This window comes from Staurois parvus, unplaced genomic scaffold (genome assembly GCF_062004578.1).
Source record: "Staurois parvus isolate SC_StPar_1 unplaced genomic scaffold, SC_StPar_1.0 ptg000607l, whole genome shotgun sequence".
NCBI classification, from domain to species: Eukaryota; Metazoa; Chordata; class Amphibia; order Anura; family Ranidae; genus Staurois; species Staurois parvus.
Window position 1 is genome coordinate 627364 of NW_028318403.1, and position 23878 is coordinate 651241.

Consider the following 23878-nt stretch of genomic DNA (forward strand, 5'->3'; position numbering starts at 1 on the left):
TATTACTCAAACCTTTTATTGATTATATAAACACATTTAAACACCAGAATAAGAAACATTAGTAGAAAAATAAAATTTTACCTTTAAAACAAAATCACTCTATTGTACAGATTAAACTGATCATGAATTATCAATAAAGGTGCATGAATGAGCATATCTGCAGGAGAAGCTATTCTGCTGAAGGATGGTTTATTATTACAGTGTGCTAGCAAGGAATGCTCTGCACAATAAAACCGAACAATATATGGAGGGTAATGTTAGCATTGGTTTATGGTCAAAACCAAATTACAATGTTAATGCTCTATCGGAAGCATGGTAACATTCCTGGGTTCCTCTACAAATACTGCACCGTCCAATTAATGTAGGTTTATCTATATCACTCTCAGAACTATCCATCATGGAAAAAGGAGGTCATATGAAGCATTGCTGCGTCTGTGCAATTGTGTTCCTTAATCTTAGTACGGTTACCTATAATCAGGTGCAGTAGGATTCAGAAACAAAATGATGAAGGGATTGCATGTTTAAGTCTGACAAATTGGTTCCACAGATTTTTAATTATGTTGGAATGTCTCAAATTAAAGCAGTGTATTTATATAAAAAAAATCAAAAAAAAAAAAAAAAAATCGCAGCTATTCATCCTGCGAGACATGCTGTCCCTTCATTCTGTGCAAATGCCAGCATAACCGTAAGTTACTAGGCTAATTTCTCTCCAGGGCAGATATTCTTTATATATAAAAACAACGTAATTCAGGAAAATGCAACATTATGGCCACTAGATGGAGTTAATCTTAGTAAATAAGTATTTATATCCTATGCTCATCAGCGCCATAATGTGGTATTTTCTTCACTGAGAATTATAGCCAAAGCTATTTTGTCTGTATGTCTCCTGGGGATCACAAGAGTGCACTTTGTGACCCATTTTCAGCAGACATTGGACGACAGCCCACTGTTGGCTGACATCACTCAGCCAACCCAGGCTCTTAAACGATCTCGACCATATGGACAGGATCCACCCAGATGCCTGGACTGGTAGCTGGCTCAGCCTCTCAGCGAGCCACTGAGTGCCTGAGCCAGCCGCTCCCGTCCCCAGCACTCCGGTGGGCACTGAAGGGGCAGAACAGAGCCAGTGACTGTCAGTCACTGGCTTTCTGCTCATTGAAGGCTGAGAACTGAGTGATCAGCGGTTTTTTAGCAGGCAGGGGACTGATGCTGCATCTACCTAGGGGAGAATAAAATAGCCTAGTAACATTTGATTTTGCAAACAAACATTTAAACATACAACAAAATGTGCACACAGTTTCACAGGATGAATAGCCCTGTAAATACATACCAAAGTGTATGCAAATCCTAAAGGCTCATTCACACCAGTCTGCATACAAAACAGATACAGGCAGGTGTCCACCGTGTAGTGGGGGTGAGGGGAGGTGCCTTGTATTCTACACAAGGCACTGTTACATTTTTTTGTTATTTTATTGAAATGTCACAAAATGACATTCTGCCACTAACAAACATTCCTATTTCTGGCAGACAACACTAAGCTACTGCCTCGCAATTAGCAATAATTTTGTTAGGCTGCCTATTAGGTCCACGATATAGCTTGACAGCATGAAAGGGCCAGTCTGCCTACAAAATGATATTTCAGTTTGCGGTGGACACAGACTAAGATTCATCCAATGTGCTCTGATCAATGTGTCAGAAAACAGCTGTCATGAGAGGATTATAAAGGGCTGTCATTGCTGGCCTTCAACTAGAATAATGTTTCAAACATAAATTTAATCTATGTATACACAGATGAATTCCTGAGACAGACACACAAAACAAAGGCTTTAGGTGTGAGAAAACAAAAAATTGCTGCTTTGCCACTAGCAGGTTCCACCGGAAGATATGAAAATACAGGTAATACGGCTTTTTTCACCCCCCCGGCATCAATGATCATGTACAATACAGGAGACTCTTCTAGACAATGTTAGACTATAAAGAGTTACAATCTGAATTCATTTTTAGTTTACAAATTGCATATTTCAGAAAGTAAAAACTAAAACACTTATTCAACAAAATGAATTATATCAAAAGGTTGATTTAGTATACAAAGGGTTTCATGAGCATTAAGAATATTCCAAAAAAATAATTGAAAATGCAAGCAAAAAAGAACCAGCATCAGATAAAAACGGCCTTTACACACTGGCTGGTGTGCTAAAAGGATGGTTCAAGAGACCTGAATGGCATATAATCCATGCCTGACAGTCAGATAATGTATACATCAGGCTGACAGGGTTGCTTTGGGGCTCATACACACAGCAGCAAGGTGGTCAAACGTGGTGCATGAGCATCCAGAACCTCCGTTAAAAAAAAACGAAAAAAAACTTCCTCGTGAGCCACAGCCATTTCATACAGCTGCACCAGATTTTGCATTCTACAGTTTTACCCTGGGTTCACACCTAAGTGTTTTCTGCAGCATTTTGCAGAAACGCAGTACAGTCTATTTAACATGATTTCCTATGAGACATGTTCACACCGGTGCGTTTTTGGAAAGGGTCAAGGACTTTTTTGAGCGCAAAAGTTGCGTTTTTGTTTCTATACACTTCAATGGAAACGCTGCAGAAAAGCATGTATTGTGTTTTTGAAGCATTTTTGCCACGTTTTAAATCTGCCTAGCAACAAGAAAAAAAAAAAAAACCCTCGTAAAACGCATCAAAAAACGCAATGCAGAAATAGCTCAAATGTCACCTTCATAGGTGTGAACCTAACCTTAGTAAATAAACCCCTGTGTAAAGCGCACACACACACACACAGACGTATACCTAGTGGCATCTGTGAATGTACTTTATGCAAGTGTTGGCACATACTCACATACGGTCACATCTTACAATTGCTGTCAATGGGAGGCTTTACACAGCAGCTGTTGGGCCAGTGAAAGTTTCCAACAGTGGTTCTGGATGCTTATGCACGTTATACAGCCATGTGCACAAGCCTTCAAGGGCAGCCATGATGCTGCAGTCCTCCTGCTTTGCTAGGCAGAGAAACCAACTGCATTTTGCTACCCCATAAGACATGTATTAAGATACATGCTGAATCTGCTCAGCGGGAGGATTTTCAAAGCTTTCTCCTGAGCAGAGAGATTTTTCCAGTTACATATATAATAGGCAAAGCAAGGACTTTTATGTACAATGCTAAGTGGTTCTCTTTAGGGATACAGGAACATGTTGAAAAATAAATACAGCAAATATACAAGGCAGAAATGGAAGCTCAGATTACCCAGTGGCTAGTTGCACAATTCGTCTGATCACTGTGTCCAGTGTATAGCCAACCTTTGGAATTGAGTGACAGTAATTACCCTCTAAACGATAAACTATGCTGTAGTAAAGTATCTCAGCTTAGCATGTTTGTTGAATGTTGCAGTTTCTTGTGAATTTGTGCAGAAGCCAATGTGATATGTGTATTTGGGTTAGGTGTGAACTAGTATCCATCACAGACAACTCTTCTCCATCATGGACAATACTCACATTTTCTTTTGAGTTATGGACACACTAAAATGTGCTTGAGTGACCTAAACCAGTCTTGTAGGCTAGCTTCACATGGTGAATGCAAATGTTGTAAGACCGTATTTCTACACACTACATTGAGGCGCATTTAAAGCGGAGCTCCACCCGAAAAGGGAATTTCCACCTTAACTTGTCCCCCCCCCCTCACTAGGAATTGGCACCTATGGGGAGCAAGAACCCAAATTTGACAGTTACCTGCTCCCACTTCCGCTCTGATCACCTAAGGCAGAATTCCCCCACCCCCGCAGAGTCTTCTGGGACATGTGCCAGGTCCAAGAAGACTGTAAGACCATTCACTATGCGCAGAGCTACTCGCGCAGTGGGCACCCGGCTGTGAAGCCGCAAGCTGTCACAGCCAGGTACCCCACACTTAAGATCCTGGGGACAGAGGACGGCTGGTGAACCCAGTTGTGGTGAGGACACAGCTGGATCAAGGGACAAGTGATTCGCTGTTTTTTTTTTTTTTCAAGTCAGCAACTACAGTTTTTGTAGTTGCAAACATTTATTTTTTTCACTAGAGACTGAAGCTCCGCTGTAACTAAAGCTGCTCATACACTAAGATTTCTTCCTTTTAGCCTAGTGGCTGAAAGAAGAGAGAGAGAAAGAAATAAAAGGTTTCCTCCATTCACACTTTAAAGAATGAATAAAACGTCTGCTGCTCCTATTGTATTCTGACATCCACTACTGGATATCGGAACACTTGAACAGCAGCTGTATCTAATTGGATGCAGCCCCTGAATGGCCAAAAACTTTCCATTTGTCTTCTTTGATTTTAAATTCAAAGGATTAAAGGTGGTGGGGGGAGGGGGGGTTTGAGGTTGCCAACAGGGGCTACCCATGGAGTGAATTTTGGCTAGTACATCCAAAAGCAGCTGAAAATTGTAGTGTATAGCCAGCTTTCGAGGCACTCAAATGCAGTCTAAGAGGCCTCTAAAGCTGTCCTGCGAAGTTATATTTTTTAATTGTATGTAAACCCAAAATCTAAATCTTTTTTTTTTTTTTCTTTTTCTTAGCATTTTGGCATGATGTCTCACTGTATATAGTTTTCTTAAGCAAATATTTTCTGTTGATGCTAAGAGAATACCTGAAAATTAGCAGCAGCATGGTTCAGTTGGCTGTTGGCTTACTACTATCAGATAGGAAGCCACCGGCCAACTTCAGAAGTCAGCAAGACATGCCGACAACACTGCTGCGAGACAGAAAGGGAGTTGTCAACCTGCAACATTAAGCTGTTACTTGCAGGACCTCCAGGTAGGAAACTTATGTTTCACAAGAAAAAATGTTCGCTTAAGAAAACTGCATGCTGTAATTTATATACATCTAACCTGGATTTCTATGAATACCTTGTACCTCCAAGTACCTGAACACCACAACAGCTTCCCATGTAACTCACTGTATCACCCAAACCCAGTGTAAAAATCATAGGCTAGCCAGACATGTATAGATTTGTCTCGTTCAGCCCGCTTGGAAGGAGGAGTCTCCACCGCTGGCAATTATATTGAGACAGAGTGACACCCACAACTGCTAAAATACCTGACAGTGACTACATTTGTTAGGGTGCAGTCACTGATCAGATGATAATTTTCCACTCAACTTTTGTTAAGCTAGGCGGTACCAACAGGATTTCAGTAGGAAGCCGGAGGCATGGGTGGCAACATTATCAACTGTCTTGCTTTGACCTTGCCCCCTTCTGCTATATACCCCTCGTCAATGGGCTCACCAGCACAATAAAAGCTTATGTCCCATTCCCTGCAGACACCGGGTTTAAGAAACTAGTACTTCTAGATATGGGGGGGGGGGGTAGAAATCGCCATCTCCGCACAATATAGGGATTGTTGTCTTTGTTGTTTGTACCTAAAAAACTTGAAGTATAGCTAAAGGCAAAACCTTTTTTTTTTTAGTTTTGGACAGAGTGAAGATGGATTAGAACATGTCAGTGCCCTCATTAGGGAGATTCAGCCTCTCGATTTGTCCCGTTTACCATTATCATTGAAAGTGAAAATTAATGTAAAAGAAAAAATTCCACATTTTTTGTTGTCCCCCAGTAAAGTAAGAAGATTTCCAATGGGGACACTAGTTCTGATGACCTGGGGGTCCCCCAAGGAATTCCCTTAAATTTGCAGGGATTCTTTGTCACTTTCTGTTTTGGCTATGGGACACAGATGGCAACAAAATAAACGGACAGGGGTTTATAAACCTCCCAAATTGAAAGAAAAAAAAAAACTTTTGCCTATAGTTCTTAAAAAAATTCAACCTTTAGAAAGGTTGAAACAAAGCGCCAAGCAGTAGGACTACCAACACAAGGAGGTGCCTAGAACACGGTGTAGAGGAGGGTTCTTGGGTGGAGATGGGTTTGCTTCCTGACAAAATAGAGGTCTTCAAAAAAGTAATAATTTTCTTCCCCAAAAGTCTGCTGAAGGACACAGTGGTGTGTTCAGTATTCACAGCTAAAATACACACATTTGTAGTATAAGACAGCTTTTTTGATGCCAAAATCAAACGGTCTTTCAGATGCGGATACAACCTGCTTCTAAGACAATGCGGATATATCACATACTGATATCATACAGATATCATATACTTGCAAACCACGTAGATGTTCTAAAGTACATTAAGTAATGACGCCTATGGCAAGTAATGCAATCATTAACTTGACTGCCTTTTTATTGTGCCGATTTAGAATTATTAGCACAACAGCAAGACAATCTGAAAAGAACGGAGTAAAATGCACTTCAAGTATGGTTGCAAGTTCGGAAAAGAATTTGAATATATACAAAACAGTTTAGCAGCATTAGCACTAAAAGAAGTGAATAAAATGTTAAAATCATTTAAAAAGTGCCTAAAGAGGATCTGTATTGGGTGCTGTTAAATCATTAAAAACAACCCTAAAAAATCAAAGATGGAAGGTACAGAGTAGAGTGCATATTTGTTCTTCTATTTGTAGATGACTTTATGAAAAATTCATTAGAAAACTGTATTGTAATTCCAGAAATGCTAGCGATTGTAAAATTGTTGCGATGCTGTATTTAGTGGGTTTCGGAGAGACAGGCATTCTTCTTATGCCAATGTCTTATGAAACAGCTGGTGACAACGGCATGTAAAACCCTTATTGTATTCCAGCTACATACAGTAGGTTTGTCCTGGGCACTGAAGAACTACAGCTGGACGCCAGTGAGCGATTTTTTGAACACGTAGGCAGTCTTACGGACTTAAATCCATCAGTCATATTGACAGCGGTGTTTCATATCAAAGCTCCTACACTGAGCAAACACCATGCTGAAACCCAAATGCATATTTACATCTTTGACTGTGCCGGAAAGGGCAGCCAGTTATAAAGTTGCTAAAATCCTCAAGAAGGAAACAACAAGCACACAGAAAGTCTGACCCACACCCAGGACTAGTGCTTCAAAGGGAATCATTTCCTTGGCAGCAGCTTTGTACACTCCAGCAATGGCAGCACCTATTGAGGAATATAAAAAAAAATATCCATATTATACAGAGATATTGCTTTCCCATAACTTGCAATAATTCCTATGCATTATAAATAAGTTAAACAAGCAAGCAATAAAATGGCAAATTTTACAATGTTTAACAGCAAGTGAATGCGTTCTGATATACCAACTTTTTGGAAATCGATACTCAAAATGTGATGTCCGATATTCCATGGTACTTCCAGTAAAATAACAAAGCTTTTACTTGCTACCTGAACAGGATTGTCAGCATAATTTCTAGTGTCTATAGAAAGCTAATGGATCCCACAGCAGCAAAAAAAAAAAAAAAAAAGTGTTTTTTTTTTTTAACCTCCTCGGCGGTCTGATTATTTCTCATTTTTTGTGCTGAAAGCGGTACCATTTTTTTGCATTATATTTGTAGTTTTTTTATTGTAGGCTGTAATGTTTAGGAATAACTCACTGAAATCTGTATGAACAAGAGTCTAGTAAACATCCCGGGTAGGATAAAATTTGAAACACGAAATCATAAATTATAATTTACTAAATAATCATAAAAAATAATAATATAATAATAATAAATTTAATTCAATAATATAATCAAACCGAAAACACTGAAATTTGAAATACAGAGGCAAATTCGCACATCGCTGAGCAAAGTCGCAAAATCATTTTCAGTGTCTGATCACGAATTTCCCCACAAATCATTATCACTCAATTCTGCAAGTTCTCTAGCTGTTCTAAAACCGCTTTTGACGTAAAGGGACGCTTTTTGGACGCCATGGACTTTTCTAAGTTTCCAGGCAGAAAGAACAGTCAAAATGCAGGCAGGGCACGGGACAAAGCAGTAGGGACAAAATGTATGTGAAATGCATTGAAACAGCAATGTTTTACTATGTAATGATTATTTAAAAAAAAAAAAAAAGACATTTTTAAAAAATTTCAAATTTGCCACCGGTTCCGGCGCTCGTGCGTCCCGACGTGACAGGGACCGGAACACGGAGGCCGGCATCGGCCGGAGGAGATGGCCGGGGACGCTGCAGGGCACACATCGTGGGAGCGAAGGACAAGGTAAGTGCTGCAGGGACTCCCTGAGCAACGACGCATGGTAAGCCCGAGTGTAGCTTGGGGTTACCGCTCTTGGTACTGAAATTTTACCCCGAGATACACTTGGGAATACCGCTAAGGAGGTTAAACTACTGCAATGTTCTGATCTGCATTATACCAATGTCTACAGATCATCATTTTTGTACTTCAAGATAATGTAATTCCCAACATTTCAAATTCCTGATATGTGCCTGCTGTACCATGTACTGTACTATGAAAAGGTATCCTGTTATCTTTGTATTGCTTCCTTTGTGAAATCCCTGGTGTTCCTGCCAAAAATCGACCTCTCTGTGCAGCTGAGAACATGTGATCACTTATAAAAAAACATTATAAAACGCCCTTTTCCCTTTTTTTTAGATCTATGCACAAATGTTTAGCCTTTCATTTCCATTTTAAACTTAATGGGTTGTTTTACAAGGTGAGGATTTACAAATACTTTAATGTATGTTTCCCTATGTACAGTGGTTAAAAAGTATTGAACACGTTTGGTTACATTTTGTTGTTATGTTTGGTTTTTGTTTTTTTTACTTTTGTTGTTCCATGGAGAGAAAGTCCAGCTTATACAGCGGGTAAAATAAGTATTGAACACGTCACCATTTTTCTAGGTAAATAGATTTCTAAAGGTGCGATTGACATGACATTTTCACCACGTCGGTAACAAGCCATGCAATCCACACATGCAAAGAAACCAAACAAATAAATTCAGAAATTAAGTTATGTGTAATAAAATGGAATGACACGGAGAAAAAGTATTAAACACATGAAAAAAGGAAGGTGCAAAAAGGAATTGAAAACGAAGATACCAGCTCTAATCTATTAGTAATTAGAAAGCAATCCTGCCCCTTATCAGTACAAATTAATATCAGCTGGTTCAGTCTCAACTGATGGCCTCTATAAAAAGGTGCCTCATTACCAAATTGTCACTCAGGAAACATCTCATGATGGGTAAAAGCAAAGAGCTCTCTCAAGATCGTTGTAACCTTATTGTTGCAAAGCATACTGATGGAGTTGGTTACAGAAGGATTTCTAAACGTCTGAATGTTCCAGTGAGCACTGTTGGGGCCATATTTTGGAAGTGGAAAGAACACAATTTCACCATAAACCAGCCACAACCAGGTGCTCCTCGCAAGATTTCTTACAGAGAGAAAATAATTATCAGAAGAGCTGTCCAAAAACTAAGGACCAGCATCAAAAAGACCTGGAATTAGCAGGTACAATTGTTTCAGAGAAAACAATAAGTAATGCACTCAACTGCCATGGCCTGTATGCATGGTCACCACGGAGGACTCCATTGCTGAAGAAAAAGCTTATTGAAGCTCATTTAGTTTGCTGCACAACATTTAGACAAGCCTGGGAAATACTAGGAGAATATAGTCTGGTCAGAGGAGACCAAAATTGAACTCTTTGGATGCCATATTACAGTGAAGTTTGGAGGTGGGAACATCATGGTGTGCAGCTGTTGTTCAGCATACGGTACTGGCAAACTTCATATCCTTGAAGGAAGGATGATTTGAAAAATTTACCAAGACATTCTTAATAAAAATCTGCTGCCATCTACCAGGATGATAAAGATGAAATGAGGGTGGACATTTCAGCAAGACGTTGATCCCAAACACAAAACCAAGAAAACTCTCAATTGGTTTCAAAGAAAGAAAATAAAGCTGCTGGAATGGCTCAGCCAGTCACCCGACTTGAATGCAATAGAAAATCTATGGAAATAACTAAAGATCAGAGTTCACAGAAGATGCCCACAGAACCTTCAAGACTTGAAGACTGTCTGGAAGAATGGACCAAAATCACACCTGAGCAATGCATGCGACTAGTTTCTCCATACAGGGGGCATTGCAAAGCTGTCATTACCAATAAAGGATTTTGTATGAAGTATTAAAGTGTTACTAAACCCACAGTCTGTATATGCAGTAAAGCATGCTTGTTATACTCACTGTGGAACCTAAGGGGTTAATCCTCTGCATTGTGTAAAAAGGCGGTTTGATCTCCTCCTACAAGCTTTAACATGTGCTCTGCTGGACACTGATAGAAATGACAAGACTGCTTTAACTACTGATGAAAAAAGGCATTTAGCAGTTTATATTTACTAAAATAATTGCATTTCCATGTTCTGTGTACTATGGGAGACCGGATAGAGCGAATGCAGGATCCTGGGTTTAGTAACACTTTAAATAAATTTCAGTTAGCATGTTCAATACTTTTAATCATTCCATTATATTACACAGAACTTAATTTCTGAACTTGTTTGTTTTTGTTTCTTTGTATGTATGGAATGAATGGGTTGTTACTGACATGTGGTGAAAATTTCATGTCAATAGCACCTTTAGTAATATATTTACTCAAAAAAATGGTGACATATTCAATACTTATTTTACCCGCTGTATTATCCTTGTGTTTCATGGGCCACAACACCGGGCCTGACACCTGTCTTCACCCCTACCCAGAGGGGATGCCTGGTGCACTTGGTGAAGGTGAGGAACTGCAATGCATGGGAAACCATCCAGAGACCCCAATTTCTCCCAAGGGGGCCAAGCCTGGGGGGGGGGGGGGGGATTCTGGTGGAAGGAGCCCCTGACAGCATCCTCACCTGTCAGGGGGGTGGGTCCAATAGCTCCACTCTCCACACATCACCAAAAAACAGGGAGGTAAGCAGAGAAGAGGGATGGAGGAGGAAAGAGAACCTGCCTCTCCCTTACACAATTTTAACTGCTCCTCAGCTACTAGTTAACTCAGTCTGCCATCCCTATACCTCCCCACTGCCCTGACAGCAAGAAGACCGAGGAAGGTATTTGGCAGTCATGTGACCACACCTAACACATTAAAATAGGAAAATATGGTCACTCTGTTCTAAAAAGAAAAGATGTTTTTTCTTGAAGCATCGAGTTTGTATGATTACGCCCCAAAAGGGGGTGAAGAAACAAGCAGATCGAGAATCCAGTATCTCTGCTTGATCCAGTAAACCTTTTTTGAGGACTAGCAGATGATTGGTGTGTGGCCACCATTATTTTACTGACTTCCTATTATAGTAAAAGTCAATGCACTAGAATAGGGAAATAGTTTAGCAGAGAACTGTCAATATCCTTTGCAGAGGCTGCAGCTGGTAACAAGATCTACTATGACAATGGGATTTGCTCTGCAATCACTTATATCCATGGTACAGGAAGGCACAGAAAGAGAGACTAGAGCTGATGTCCCTGGGGGGCTCATCCTCTGATGGCCATTTAGAGCTATGGTGGCACAAGAGGTGGCAGAATCACTTCTGTTCTATCACAGTGCCAGCACAACAGAAATTAGAAACTGTGACCCGGATCAGGACAAACTATTGCTTGATATGTCAAGAATCCTGTCTACCGAGCAATAGTGTAACAGGTAAGGATATATGAAACAAATGCCTAGCACATTGCGTTAGAACTCTGAATGTGAGGAATGGGAATAAAGCCCTTAGGCTGGAAGCCAGGAAACTGCATTTTCTACCTGGCTTATGGAGTGTTCTTGGACAAATACCAAACACACGCAAGCCCGACGCAACCTATCAGCGTGTGTATAAAGGCTGATACTACAAAGCTGAAAAGCTCCACATACACAATGAGATAAAATTAACTAAAACTGGTGCAGCTGTGCATAGTAACCAATCAGTTTCTAACTTCAGCTTGTTCAATAAAGCTGACAATAAAACCTGGAAGCTGATTGGTTACTATGCACAACTGCCCCAAATTGTGTGTGCACCAGTTTTAGTAAATCCTCCACAATGTCATAAATGTAACTCCCAAGTTGACTATTGTTAGAGGATAAGTTCACATAAATGCATTTTTTGGCAGGTGAAAATGTGCATGTATTATTTTTTTTGTTGCAGGAGCCTGTACACAAATGCACCAGTGATCAGCATATTGCAGGATCCATGCAGGTATCCTGCAGATCTGTCAGAAGATCTGCTTTCCCGTACGTGATACTGACAGGAAGACCCAATGAACTACCACGGTACGCCACAAGATGTGCAGTTTCTCATTCACAGAATGCAGTTAACGAGTGACATGGCTGGGCGGCAGAGCCCCGCAAAGCTACTTTTTTTTTTTTTTTTTTAATTTGACAGCTAGCGAGGGGGGAGAAGATCCCCCACTAGCTGTCAAAGCAGGGGAGCGGCCTAATCATAACAGGTTACATATTAAACCCTGAATATGGGTGTAACATGTTATGAAAGGTGAACTTATCCTTTGAAACCTAAGAACTATGGCTGCTATCATTAAAGTAGTTGTAAAGGCTTAAAGAAGAATTCCAGGCAAAATTGTTATTGTCACATGCAGTGGGCCTGTGCCTGCATTGCATGAGTAAATGCTTGTTTTTGTCTAGGGGCTCAGAAAGCAAAGATATACTAATCTGCCGATCCTCCAAGCACAAGACCGATCCCTGCTGTTCCTACCACCCCCGCACGTTAGCAGTGAATGGGCTGTTCCTGACATCTCCACATCCATAGACCGGCTGTGGACGTGAGAACAGCAGGAACAGTCCATTGCTACATGTGGGGAAACGTGGTTTCCGGAGGATCGGAGGTGGGGGTAAGTATAGCTTTTCCCTGAGCCCTTGGACAAAAACGAGCAGTTAACCCATGCAGTGCGTGCACAACCCAACTGCATGGGAACATAAATGTTTTGACTGGAGTTCAGCTTTAGGGCTTTGAACCACTTGCCATCCTGAAGATTTACCCCCCCTTCCTGCCCAGGCCATTTTTCTGCATTACGGTGCTGCGTTACTTTAACTGACAATTGCACGGTCATGCAACACTGCACCCAAATTAAATTTACGGCCTTTTTTCCCCCCACAAATTGAGCTTTCTTTTGGTAGTATTTGATCGCCTGTGTGGTTTTTTATTTTTTGCACTATAAAAAAAATAAAAAAAAAAAAAAGGACTGACAATTTTGAGAAAAAAAAACAATATTTTTTACTTTTTGTTATTAAATATGTCCAGTAAAAAAATTTTAAAACTTCAAAAGTCATCATAAATTTAGGCCAAAATGTATTCTACTCCATGTCTTTGCTAAAAGAAATCCCAATACATGTAAATTAATTGGTTTATGTGAAAGCTATAGCGTTTACAACTGGTGGTATAGATACTGGAATTTTTTTTTTGTACTAATAATGGCGGCGATCAGCAACATATAACTGGACTGCGGGACTGTGGCGGGAATTCTGACACTGGGGGGAACTGACTTGGTGTCACTGACATCTGCAGTGACACCAATACAGTGATCAGTGCTTTAAAAAAAAAAAAAAAAAAAAAAAGCACTGACACTGTACACTAATGGCACTGGGCAGAAAGGGGTTAACATGAGGGGAGATCAAAGTGTTAACTGTGTGCTGGGAGTGTTTTAATGGGGAGCGATGTGTTGGTGCTTCACTGTAATCACACTGCTCTGGATGGCTGTGCAGTGTGCCCAAGCTGACAGGGAGGAGGACTGTTAGTAAACAAAGCAGTCCTCCTCCCCATTGGAGATGCACGGTAATCACCAGCCGGGACCCAGTGATTGACAGCTGTGGCGGCGAATGGCAGCACGGGTAGGGCGCATGCGCACCCTACCCGGAAATAAAAAAATCACATATATATATATATATATATATATATACACACACACACACATATACACACACACACACACACACACATATATATACATATACACACACACACAAAACACACACATATATACACACGATTTTTCACACCCCTGCCGCCCTGCAGCAGTATATCTGCTATAGGGCAGCCAGGATGTGGTTAACTTTCATGCATTCTATGTATGAAGGTAAAAGAAACATTCTGTGCGCAGCTCCCTCCACAGCAACCGCCTAATACTTGAGCCCCATCTCGATCCAGCGATGTGTGCAATAGCAGCGGCTCTCTCCCTCCTCACTGATTGAGACAGCAGCAGGAGCAATTTGCTTCCACTATTGTCAATTATATCCAGTGAAGAGAGAGTGGGTGTGAGTCATGCTGTGCGTGTGAATGGTCAGAAAGCAAAGCGGCTCGGAAGCAAGACTGCTTGGATGCCACCATAGAAGACTGCTTGCCACTCGGCAGGGGTCAGAAGCAACGGTGGGGGACCTGAGAAGAGGGGAATCAGGGCTGCTCTATGCAAAACCATTACACAGAGCATGTAAGTATGATGTGTTATTTAAAAAGAAAAAAAAAGAAAAAAACAAAAAAAACAAAACAAAAAAAAACAACCTTTATTATCACTTTAATTTGAGATACAGTAGAGAAAATATCCAAATTAGTAATTGCGATAAATCCACATGCTTACTTGTTAATATCCCTGCAGATATTGGTCCCACAATTCCCATCAGTAGGATCGCCACAGACATGAACCTTCCATATTTGTGGTGTCTCAAAGTAAACAAAGCTAGCAGTCCAGCGGGTATATGAAAGAAGAGTGAAGAGACCAGTGCCCATAGGAATACGCCATACCACATCTCTGAAAAAAATAAAAATTCCAATCAGGCATATTCAAGAAAAGAAGGATTTCTGCAAAACAGCACACATTTTATATTCATTTAGTTTTTTTGGTCCTGAGGACATTTTATTTTCAGTTCCAAAACAGCAGAAGCAATAAGGGAGACAAAGAAATATTTGCTCAGGCATGTATGAATATCTACTGAATCGACGGCACTGGAGGAAAGTTAGGGAACAGTGGAAATAATTGTTAAAATTAATTTAATTAAGGTAACAATTACTAACTTTGCTTTACTACTGTAAACACTTGCTTTGTTTAAAAAAATAAATAAATAAAAAGGTTAGGTTCAACTTTGAATAAAAAATAATGCATGTACATTCTGCAGGAAAAATGTGCATTCTTCCAGATTTCTCTCTACAGGCTTTTCAGTTGGAGAGCTGGAGGAAGTGTCAATGGACTATGAGTACGCAGCTGCAGGCATTATCCCAGTATAACCAAAGCACCAGTACGTTGTTGGCCCACAAGTGGTTAAAGTTACACCCGAGGACTTAAAACCCCGTCCCTATATATGATTGTAAACAAATGCGATGGGGGAACCTAAATATGAATACCAGGATTGCATTACATATAGTACATACATTACCATGCATACCAGAGTGAAATGAATAATTCTGGCCATTTTTTTGCCCTTAACCTAAACTTATGACCTGTAAGGCCTTTTTAAGCATCACTTATGGACAGTATAGGGCAGGGGTCCTCAAACTACAGCCCGCGGGCCACATGCGGCCTGCCGAGGCCATTTATCCGGCCCTACGGCAGGGGCGGGACAGGAAGGGACACTAAGTACAGGGGCGGGCAGGGGGCTGCTGTACCTTACCTGGCTCGGGTCTCAGTCCCATGACGATCCAGTCCAGGAAGCGCTGCTCCTTCATTCACTCCGGCCACTCCCTCACTCCTGCCGCTCGGCTCCGCCTCCTCACCGGTGATTGGGCGCCAGAACTGTAGCTCAGGAAAGGCACACAGGCGGCCAATCACCTGTGAGGAGGCGGAGCCAAGCGGCCCCGCGAACATCGAGAGAGAGGCCGGAGTGCAGAAGGACAGCTGACAGGTAAGTGTGCCGTGCTGATGGTGCTGCTGCCACCAAGTATGCTGGCTGCAGTAGCACCTAGGCTGGAGCAGGGGTCAGAAAGTTACGTGTCATTGGTGTCAGTGGGAGGAATAGTGCCCCATCATTGGTGTCACTGATACTAATGATTGGGCATTATTCCTCCCCCCCCACTGACTCCAATAATGGGGCACTATTCTTCCCCCCCGCTGACACCAACGATGGGGCACTATCCCCTTCCCCCACTGACACCAATGATGGGGCACTATTCCCCCCCCCCCACAATGACACCAACGATGGGGCACTATTCCTCCCCCACCTGACACTAATGATGGGGCACTATTCCTCGAACTGACACCAATGATGGGGTACTATTCCTCCCACTGACACCAATAATGGGGCACTATTCCTCCCACTGATACTAATGATGGGGCACTATTCCTCCCACTGACACCAATGATGGAGCACGATTCCTCCCACTGACACCAATGATGGGGCATGATTCCTCCCACTGACACCAATGATGGGGCACGTTTCCTCCCACTGACACTAATGATGGGGCACGATTCTTCCCACTGACACCAATGATGGGGCACTATTCCTCCCACTGACAACAATGATGGGGCACTATTCCTCCCACTGACACCAATGATGGGGCACTATTCCTCCCACTGACACCAATGATGGGGCACAATTTTGCTCCATAAGAGACACTTGGGGGGAAATGTCTGTGCGTCTTATGGAGCGGCCGGCCCAGTATTCCCGCTGCCGTTGTATGTCTGCAGTCTCTGGTCATCTCCTGTACTGCGTCCGCAGTCTCTGGTCATCTCCTGTACTGCGTCCGCAGTCTCTGGTCATCTCCTGTACTGCGTCCGCAGTCTCTGGTCATCTCCTGTACTGCGTCCGCAGTCTCTGGTCATCTCCTGTACTGCGTCCGCAGTCTCTGGTCATCTCCTGTACTGCGTCCGCAGTCTCTGGTCATCTCCTGTACTATGTCCGCAGTCTCTGGTCATCTCCTGTACTCTGTCCGCAGTCTCTGGTCATCTCCTGTACTGTGTCCGCATTTGTTCATAGTTTTTTTTTTTTTTTTAAACTATAGTCCGGCCCTCCAACGGTCTGAGGGACAGTGAACTGGCCCCGTTTAAAAAGTTTGAGGACCCTTGGTATAGGGCAGTGGTGGGCAACCTTTTTTTTCAACTGAGCCAAATCTCGCCAAAACCACGATTGAAATTTATTTTGAGAGCCACATTTTTAAAACTGAAAATACATCCCCCATATAGTAATTCATCCCCCATATAGTAATTCATCCCCCATATAGTAATTCATCCCCCCTATAGTAATTTATCCCCCCTAGTAATTCATCCCCCATAGTAATTCATCCCCCATATAGTAATTCATTCCCCATATAGTAATTCATCCCCCATAGTAATTCATCCCCCCTATAGTAATTCATCCCCCCTATAGTAATTCATTCCCCATATTGTGTCAATTCACTTACCTTTGCTCCGCGCGTTCCTCTCGCCGTGTTCCCGCGCCGTTCCGGTCTTCAGGGCGGACTGTGAGAGGAGAGGAGTTCGTCACGCTGCCCCGCCTACATCCTGACAGCCAATGTTTGCCACGCTCCGCGGGCCGGATTAAAAGGTCCGCCGGGCCGTATGCGGGCCGTAGTTTGCCTGACTTTTGGAGCGGCCGCCCGAGAGGAGGGAGGGGAGCGGGCACACAGAAGAGCCGCATTAAACTGTGTAAAGAGCCGCATGTGGCTCGCGAGCCGCGGCTTGCCGACCACTGGTATAGGGTACCAAAGTATCACCATTTTAAAGGATAAGTTCACCTTTTCAAACATGTTACACCCGTATTCAGGGTGTAACATGTTAGTGCTCCTGCTGCTTCCATGCCCCTTGATCCCCGCTGTGACAGCAGACTGGGAATCTTCTCCCCGTGTCTGCTGCCACAACTTAAAAAAAAAAAAAAAAAAGGACATGGCCAAGCAGGGCTCTGCCCACCAGGCTGCATCACTCATTCCCAGTATACTGTGAATGAGAAACAGGGGTGTGGACATTTTTGAAAAAACTACTTGTCCAAGGGCTAAACTGGTGTCCCAATCTACTTATCCAGATAAAAATTTTTTTTAACCAAAACTGTATTTAACCACTTTCCGACTGCCCTATAGCAGAAATACTGCTACAGGGCAGCATATGGGCGCAAATTCACGTATATATACATGATTTTAAGTTCAAGTTAAAAAATAAAAAGACCCAAAAAAATAAAAGTAGAAAAAAAAATTAAAATTTAAAAAAACAAAAACAGTTGTAGCTTTTTTTTGTTTTTTTCACTACTGTTATGATTTTACTGTTTTATTGTTAGCCATGGCTGTTTTCTTTGTAGGAATGCCATTCCACTGCATCACCGACCTGTTTATTCTGACAGCAACAGGGTCTTGCTCTCAGAATATACATGATTTTTAATCCGCAGTTAAAAAAAAAAAAAAAAAAAAAAAAAAAAGAGCATATATGCCGAAGCATGGGGGCCTAGGGTGGCCATTGGGTGGATGGCCCCTATGCTTTAGTATATATTTAAAAAATAAATTTTTTGGAAGAGATTTCTTCATCCACATCGACAGATGTGAAGAGAGAAACCTGTTAGGCTCTTTTTGTTTTCCGTTCAAACATTTCATGTGTGCCCACCATTAGAAGTGGGTGGATGCAGGGTGGTATAGTCTAATGGTGGGCATGCAACACACTTTTTCTGGCAGAGATTTCTTCTCTTTTTTTTCATTTAGCCCACAGGCTGCAAAAAATAAAACAAAAACATACTATATACACCCAATAAGGACCAGTGACGTACTGGTACATCACTGGACTTTGAGTGGTTATACCAGGATGATGCCTGCAGCTGCATCGTTTTTTTTCAGACGACAATTGGCTTTCATGTAAAAGCAATCCTAGTGGCTAATTAGCTGCAAGATTGCTTTTACAAGCAGCAGGAGAGGATGCCCCCCTCCCCCGCTGCCTTCCACGGCCGTCTCGGGCAGTCCCGTGCCATCAGGGGAGCCTGAGAATGCAGGCAGTGTTTCTGCCAGCTGACCATAGAGCTGATTGGAGACCAGAATGGCACCAATCATCTCTATAGTCTAAGAAATCGGAAGCTATGAGCATTTCATCACTTCAGTTTTGCAGGATATGAACAGCGCCATTTGTAAATTGGGAAAGCATCTGATCACACCAATCTTGGTGAGCTTAGATAATGTAAGGGCAGAGGAGATATCTAGAGTCTGATAAACCCCAGATTTCTCAAATGCATGTGAGGTATCACCGTGAACATCAGATCAAGAGCAGTAATTCTAGCAAGAGACCTCCTCTGTAAATCTAAAATGGTAGCTTGTAAAGGGTTTTAAACTGTTACCTATGGATATTAAAAATGTATGCAGTTTGTCACCAGTGCACGGGGCATGCATAGTTTGTAAGCATGTCATTTTTGGTATCTATTTACTCGGAATACCATCATCTTTTATATCTTACAAAATAATTGGCCAATATATTGTGTTTTTGTGCATTGAATGTTAAAAAAAAGTGTATTTTTTTCAAAAAAATTGTGTTTGAAAAATTGCTGCGTGAGTACTGTGACATAAAAAATTGCAGCACCCACCATTTTATTCACTATGGTGTCTGCTTTAAATGAGATATAATGTTTGGGGGTTCAAAGTAATTTCCTAGCAAACACTGATTTTTATTTTTTCATGTGAACAAAAAGTGTCAGAAAAGGCTTGGTCTTCAGGTGGTTAGAAGAGTGAGTGATGTGTGGCATAAACTACCCAAAATACATTCTGCTACTTCTCCCGAGTATGGGGATACCACGTGAGAGATTTTTGGCAGTCTAGTCAAGTACAGGACCCCAAAGCCAATAAGCACCTTCAGGTCTTTAACCACTTGCCTACAGGGCACTTATACGCCCTTCCTGCCCAGGCCAATTTTCAGTGCTGTCACACTTTGAATGATAATTGCACGGTCATGCAACACCCATATGAAATTTTTATCAATTGTTTTGAGACAGATAGAGCTTTCTTTTGGTGGTATTTAATCACCAGTTTTTTTTTTTTTGCTAAACAAACCAAAAACAACTGAAAATTTTGAAAAAAAGAAAAAAAATGTTTTTCTTATAAAATTTTGTAAACAAGTGATTTTTCTCCTTCACTGATGTGCACTAATGAGGCTGCAGTGATGGGCACTGAAAGGCAGCACTGATTAGCGGCAGTGACTGGCACTGAAAGGCAGCTCAGATGGGCACTGATATGTGGCATTAATGTGCACTGGTAGGCACTGATATGTGGCACTGGCAGGTGGCATTGATGAGCACTGACAGGTGGCACTGCTGGGGCTACACTGATCATCAGGGCACACTGATCATCAGTGCCCTGATGATCAGTGTACATGTCCCCTCTGAGGAATGCCGATTACCAGCTGTCCTCTCCTCTCGAGCTGCAAGAACGAGAGAACCGCCTTGCGCCCGTCATTTCCTTATATAGCGGGCGGGAGGCGGTTAAAGAGCTTTATTTCCTCATTACACTGACTACCTATCACAGTTTTGGAGGCCCTGAAATGCCAAGATAGCACCCCCCCCCAAATGATCCCTTTTTGGAAAGTAGACACCTCAAGAAATTTGATAGGAAGCATGGCGAGTATCTTGCAGATCTGTTTTTTTATATTTCAAAACCTTGTGAGAAAAAAATTTGATCTGCAAAATACTCACCATGCCTCTTTTTAAATTCTACTTACCAAAAAGGGGTCATTTGGGTTGGGGGGGGGGGGGGTTGGTGCTATCCTGGCATTTCAGGGCCTCCGAAACTGTGATAGGTAGTGAGGAAGTGAAATGAAGAAGTTGCTTACCTTCAGGCTTTCAAAGTGGTCACATTGGATTTCAGGCTCCTGTATGTGGCTAGGCTCCCAAAGTCTCACACATGTGGTATCCCCATACTCGGTAGAAGTAGCAGAATGTATTTTGGGGTGTAATTTCACATATACCCATGGCTTGTCTGAGCAATATATCATTTAAGTGACTTTGTGTAAAAAAAAAAAAAAAAAAAGGTTTTGGTCATTTTCCAAAAACTTGTGGGAAAAAAAAAGTCTTCCATGGACTCAACATGCCTCTCAGCAGATAGCTTAGGCTGTCTACTTTCCCAAAAGGGGTCATTTGGCAGTGTTTGTACTATCCTGGTAGTTTAGCACCTCAAGAAATGTGATATTCAGTCAGAAAGTAAAAGCTGTGTAAATTCCATTATCTATACCATAGTTTGTAGACGCTATAACATTCACACAAACCAATTAATATGCAGTTATTGGAATTTTTTCCAAAGACATGTAGTAAAATACATTTTGGTATAATTTATTATAAAATTTGAGTTTTTTGGATATTTTTTCTAACAGAAATGAGAAAATATAATTTTTTTTGAAAATGTTCGATCTTTTATTTATAGCGCAAACAAAACCCAGAGGTGATCAAATACCACCAAAAGAAAGCTCTATTTGTGTGAAAAAAAGGACATTTCATTTATGTACAGTATTGCATGGGCGGCACAATGGCATAGTGGTTAACACTTCTGCCTTGCAGTAATTGGGTCATGGGTTCAATTCCCAACCATGGCGCCTCCTGCCTGGAGTTTGCATGTTCTCCCTGTGTTCGTGTGGGTTTCCTCCAGGTACTCTGGTTTCCTCTCACACTCCAAAAGACATACTGGTAGATTAATTGGCTCCTGTCTAAATTGTCCTAGTTTCATCGCTGGCCACACGGGATTTCCTGCAAGGTAGTGGTTGGGGAAAGACCTGGCAACCTACCCTGTAAAATAACTGCTAAGAGAATTCATGGAAAAAGTCGCTTACGAGTGACGGTCCATGCAATCGCCAAGGGTCAGATACAACTGAATAAATAAGACAGTATTGCATGACTGCGCAATTGTCAGTTAAACTAGTGCAGCGCTGAATAGCAAAAAAAATGGCATAAATTGCAGTATCTATACCATAGTTTGTAGACGCTATAACTTTCACACAAAGCAATCAATATACACCTATTTTACTTAACTTAAAGTCTCCCATGTGATGATTTTTGGTGACAGGTTCTCTTTATTGAGACATTAAGGGTCTAAAAGACCCTAGATGTCACCCCTGTACTCTACTGGATGCAATGCAGTGCACATCACCCGATAGCATGGAAATCGATCAATGGGACCCAGAAGTGATGTCACAATAGAATGCGGATCCCGGTAGTCGGGACCCGGTGATCATGTGATTGCTATGCTATCGCAAGATCACATTATTAGCAAAGCTGTTATGAATCAATCTGATTCATAACAGCTTTGCTTCTCTTCCTGGTAAGCTGTGATTGGTCCACAGCTCTCACATGGTACATGGGCCAATCGCCAAGCACCCTGTACCATGTGATTAGCTGTAGTCAATCACAGATCACTAGTATTTTGAACAGTCATGAGCTTAACACATTCATGAGAGTTCAAAGCAAGGACTGCATTGCAGGAGAAATGTTTTTTTATTTTTGTTTAGTTTTTTTAACTACTTGCCGCCCAACGACTCTGGGCAAAGTGACGTACCCTTACAACGCTTTCTATTTCCGGGTGTGAGCGTGCATGTGCATGCCCCCCATCGGGTGTAGGGAGAGAAGAGAGAACACCACACTAAGTAGCTAATTACTTAGAGCAGGCATCTACACTGATGATCAGTGCCCTGATGATCAGTGTAGCCCCATCAGTGTCACCTGTAAGTGCCCATCAATGCCACCCGTAAGTGCCCATCAATGCCACCCGTAAGTGCCCATCAGAGCTGCCTTTCATTGCCGCCTATCAGTGCCAGTCAGTGCCGCCTATCAGTGTCAGACAATGCCATCTATTAGTGCCACCTATGAGTGCTGCCTTTCCGTGCCTATCAGTTATGCCTGTCAAGGTCCAAAAATAAAAACCCCAGTGGTGATTAAATACCACCAAGAGAAGGCTATCGGTCTAAAAAAAATGATAAACATTTTGCTTGGGTACAGTGTTGCATGACCGCGCAATTGTCAAAGTGTGACAGTGCTGAAAGCTGAAAATTGGCCTGGGCAGGAAGGGGATAAAAGTGCCTTGTAGGCAAGTGGTTAAAGGGCATGGTGAGTATTTTGCAGATCTCATTTGTTGCCACAAGTTTTTGGAAAATTAGAAAAGAAACCAGCAATGACATTTAAAAGAGGCAAGTGAGCGATCCTGTCTGTATACACTGCTTAGCTCCTCTCCTACCTTTTCTCCGCCGGCCCTCCATCTGCAGTACACACAGCCCCCCCCCGGACAAATAGTCAGTCCACCCCTCATTGGGGCCAGGCCTCTCATTATCGGCACCTGTATCAGCTCTCTTTTACTTATCAGCAAAATGCCCATAGGGCCCTTTTCGGTCGCTATGTTTCGGCCACCGAAAGTTCAGTGCATCCCTGATGAAAACACATCATGTACCAAAAAAAAAACACAGAAAAAGAGCATGCACAGAGGGGAACCTGGCACCTGCGCCTTCTGGGAAAACGCGTCATGCTTGCGCTGCCATGATTTGTTAAACGCAGCAAGCAAATGCGAGTTTTGTCACATGCAAAAGCAAAGCGCGTGATATAAAATGTGCCAACTGGCACGTGGCAAAAGGCTTTGGCCCAAATCACACCTGCCTGTTCTACAAATGCACGTTTCTGCGTGCGTTCCCCAAAACGTGCGTTGGGCTTGTGCCGCCATCATTTCCTAGTAATAGGTGCTAGGTGTGAATGGGGCTCTAGTAGTATGCCCTCCAATGTAGAGATGATATCAGGGGGGCAGCAGGGAGAGGACTTCACCCTGAACCCAGCAGGAGGGGCGCAGAGCTCTCCAATGATTGTCACCTGACACACACAAAGTGGGGGATGGGGTGTACACAGGGGGTCTGCTCTCACCAGGGAAGCCGCACAGAGCGGTGGAAGTGGGGCACACAGTGGCATTTCCAACCCGAGGCACCAGGCTGAGGCTCAGGATCTGCTGTAGAAGCCCGGTCTCTCCCCCCGTCCCTCCGCTGTCCATACTTCCGCCATCCACCGCCGTCCAGGCCTCCACTGCTCCCCGGAGCTTCCTAACTCAACTTCCCCGAGCCCCTTTCGCCTTCTTCCCCAGACCAGCACAAGTTCCAACGCAGTAGCCAATCGGTAAAAGAGGAAACAGAGAGGCGAGGCTGGCAGATA

The 23878-nt window shown here is 42.4% G+C and overlaps 1 protein-coding gene across 1 annotated transcript; it reads right to left on the reverse strand.

Annotated features, from left to right (window-relative positions):
* TMEM170A (transmembrane protein 170A) lies at positions 1-23826 on the reverse strand. Its single transcript, XM_089692850.1, has 3 exons — positions 23597-23826; positions 14401-14571; positions 1-7002 (listed from the first exon to the last, which is right to left on the reverse strand). Exons 1-3 carry the CDS (start codon positions 23718-23720, stop codon positions 6872-6874), a joined length of 426 nt encoding a protein of 141 aa, XP_089548976.1. The 5' UTR covers positions 23721-23826; the 3' UTR covers positions 1-6871.
* Positions 23827-23878: the final 52 nt, after the last annotated feature.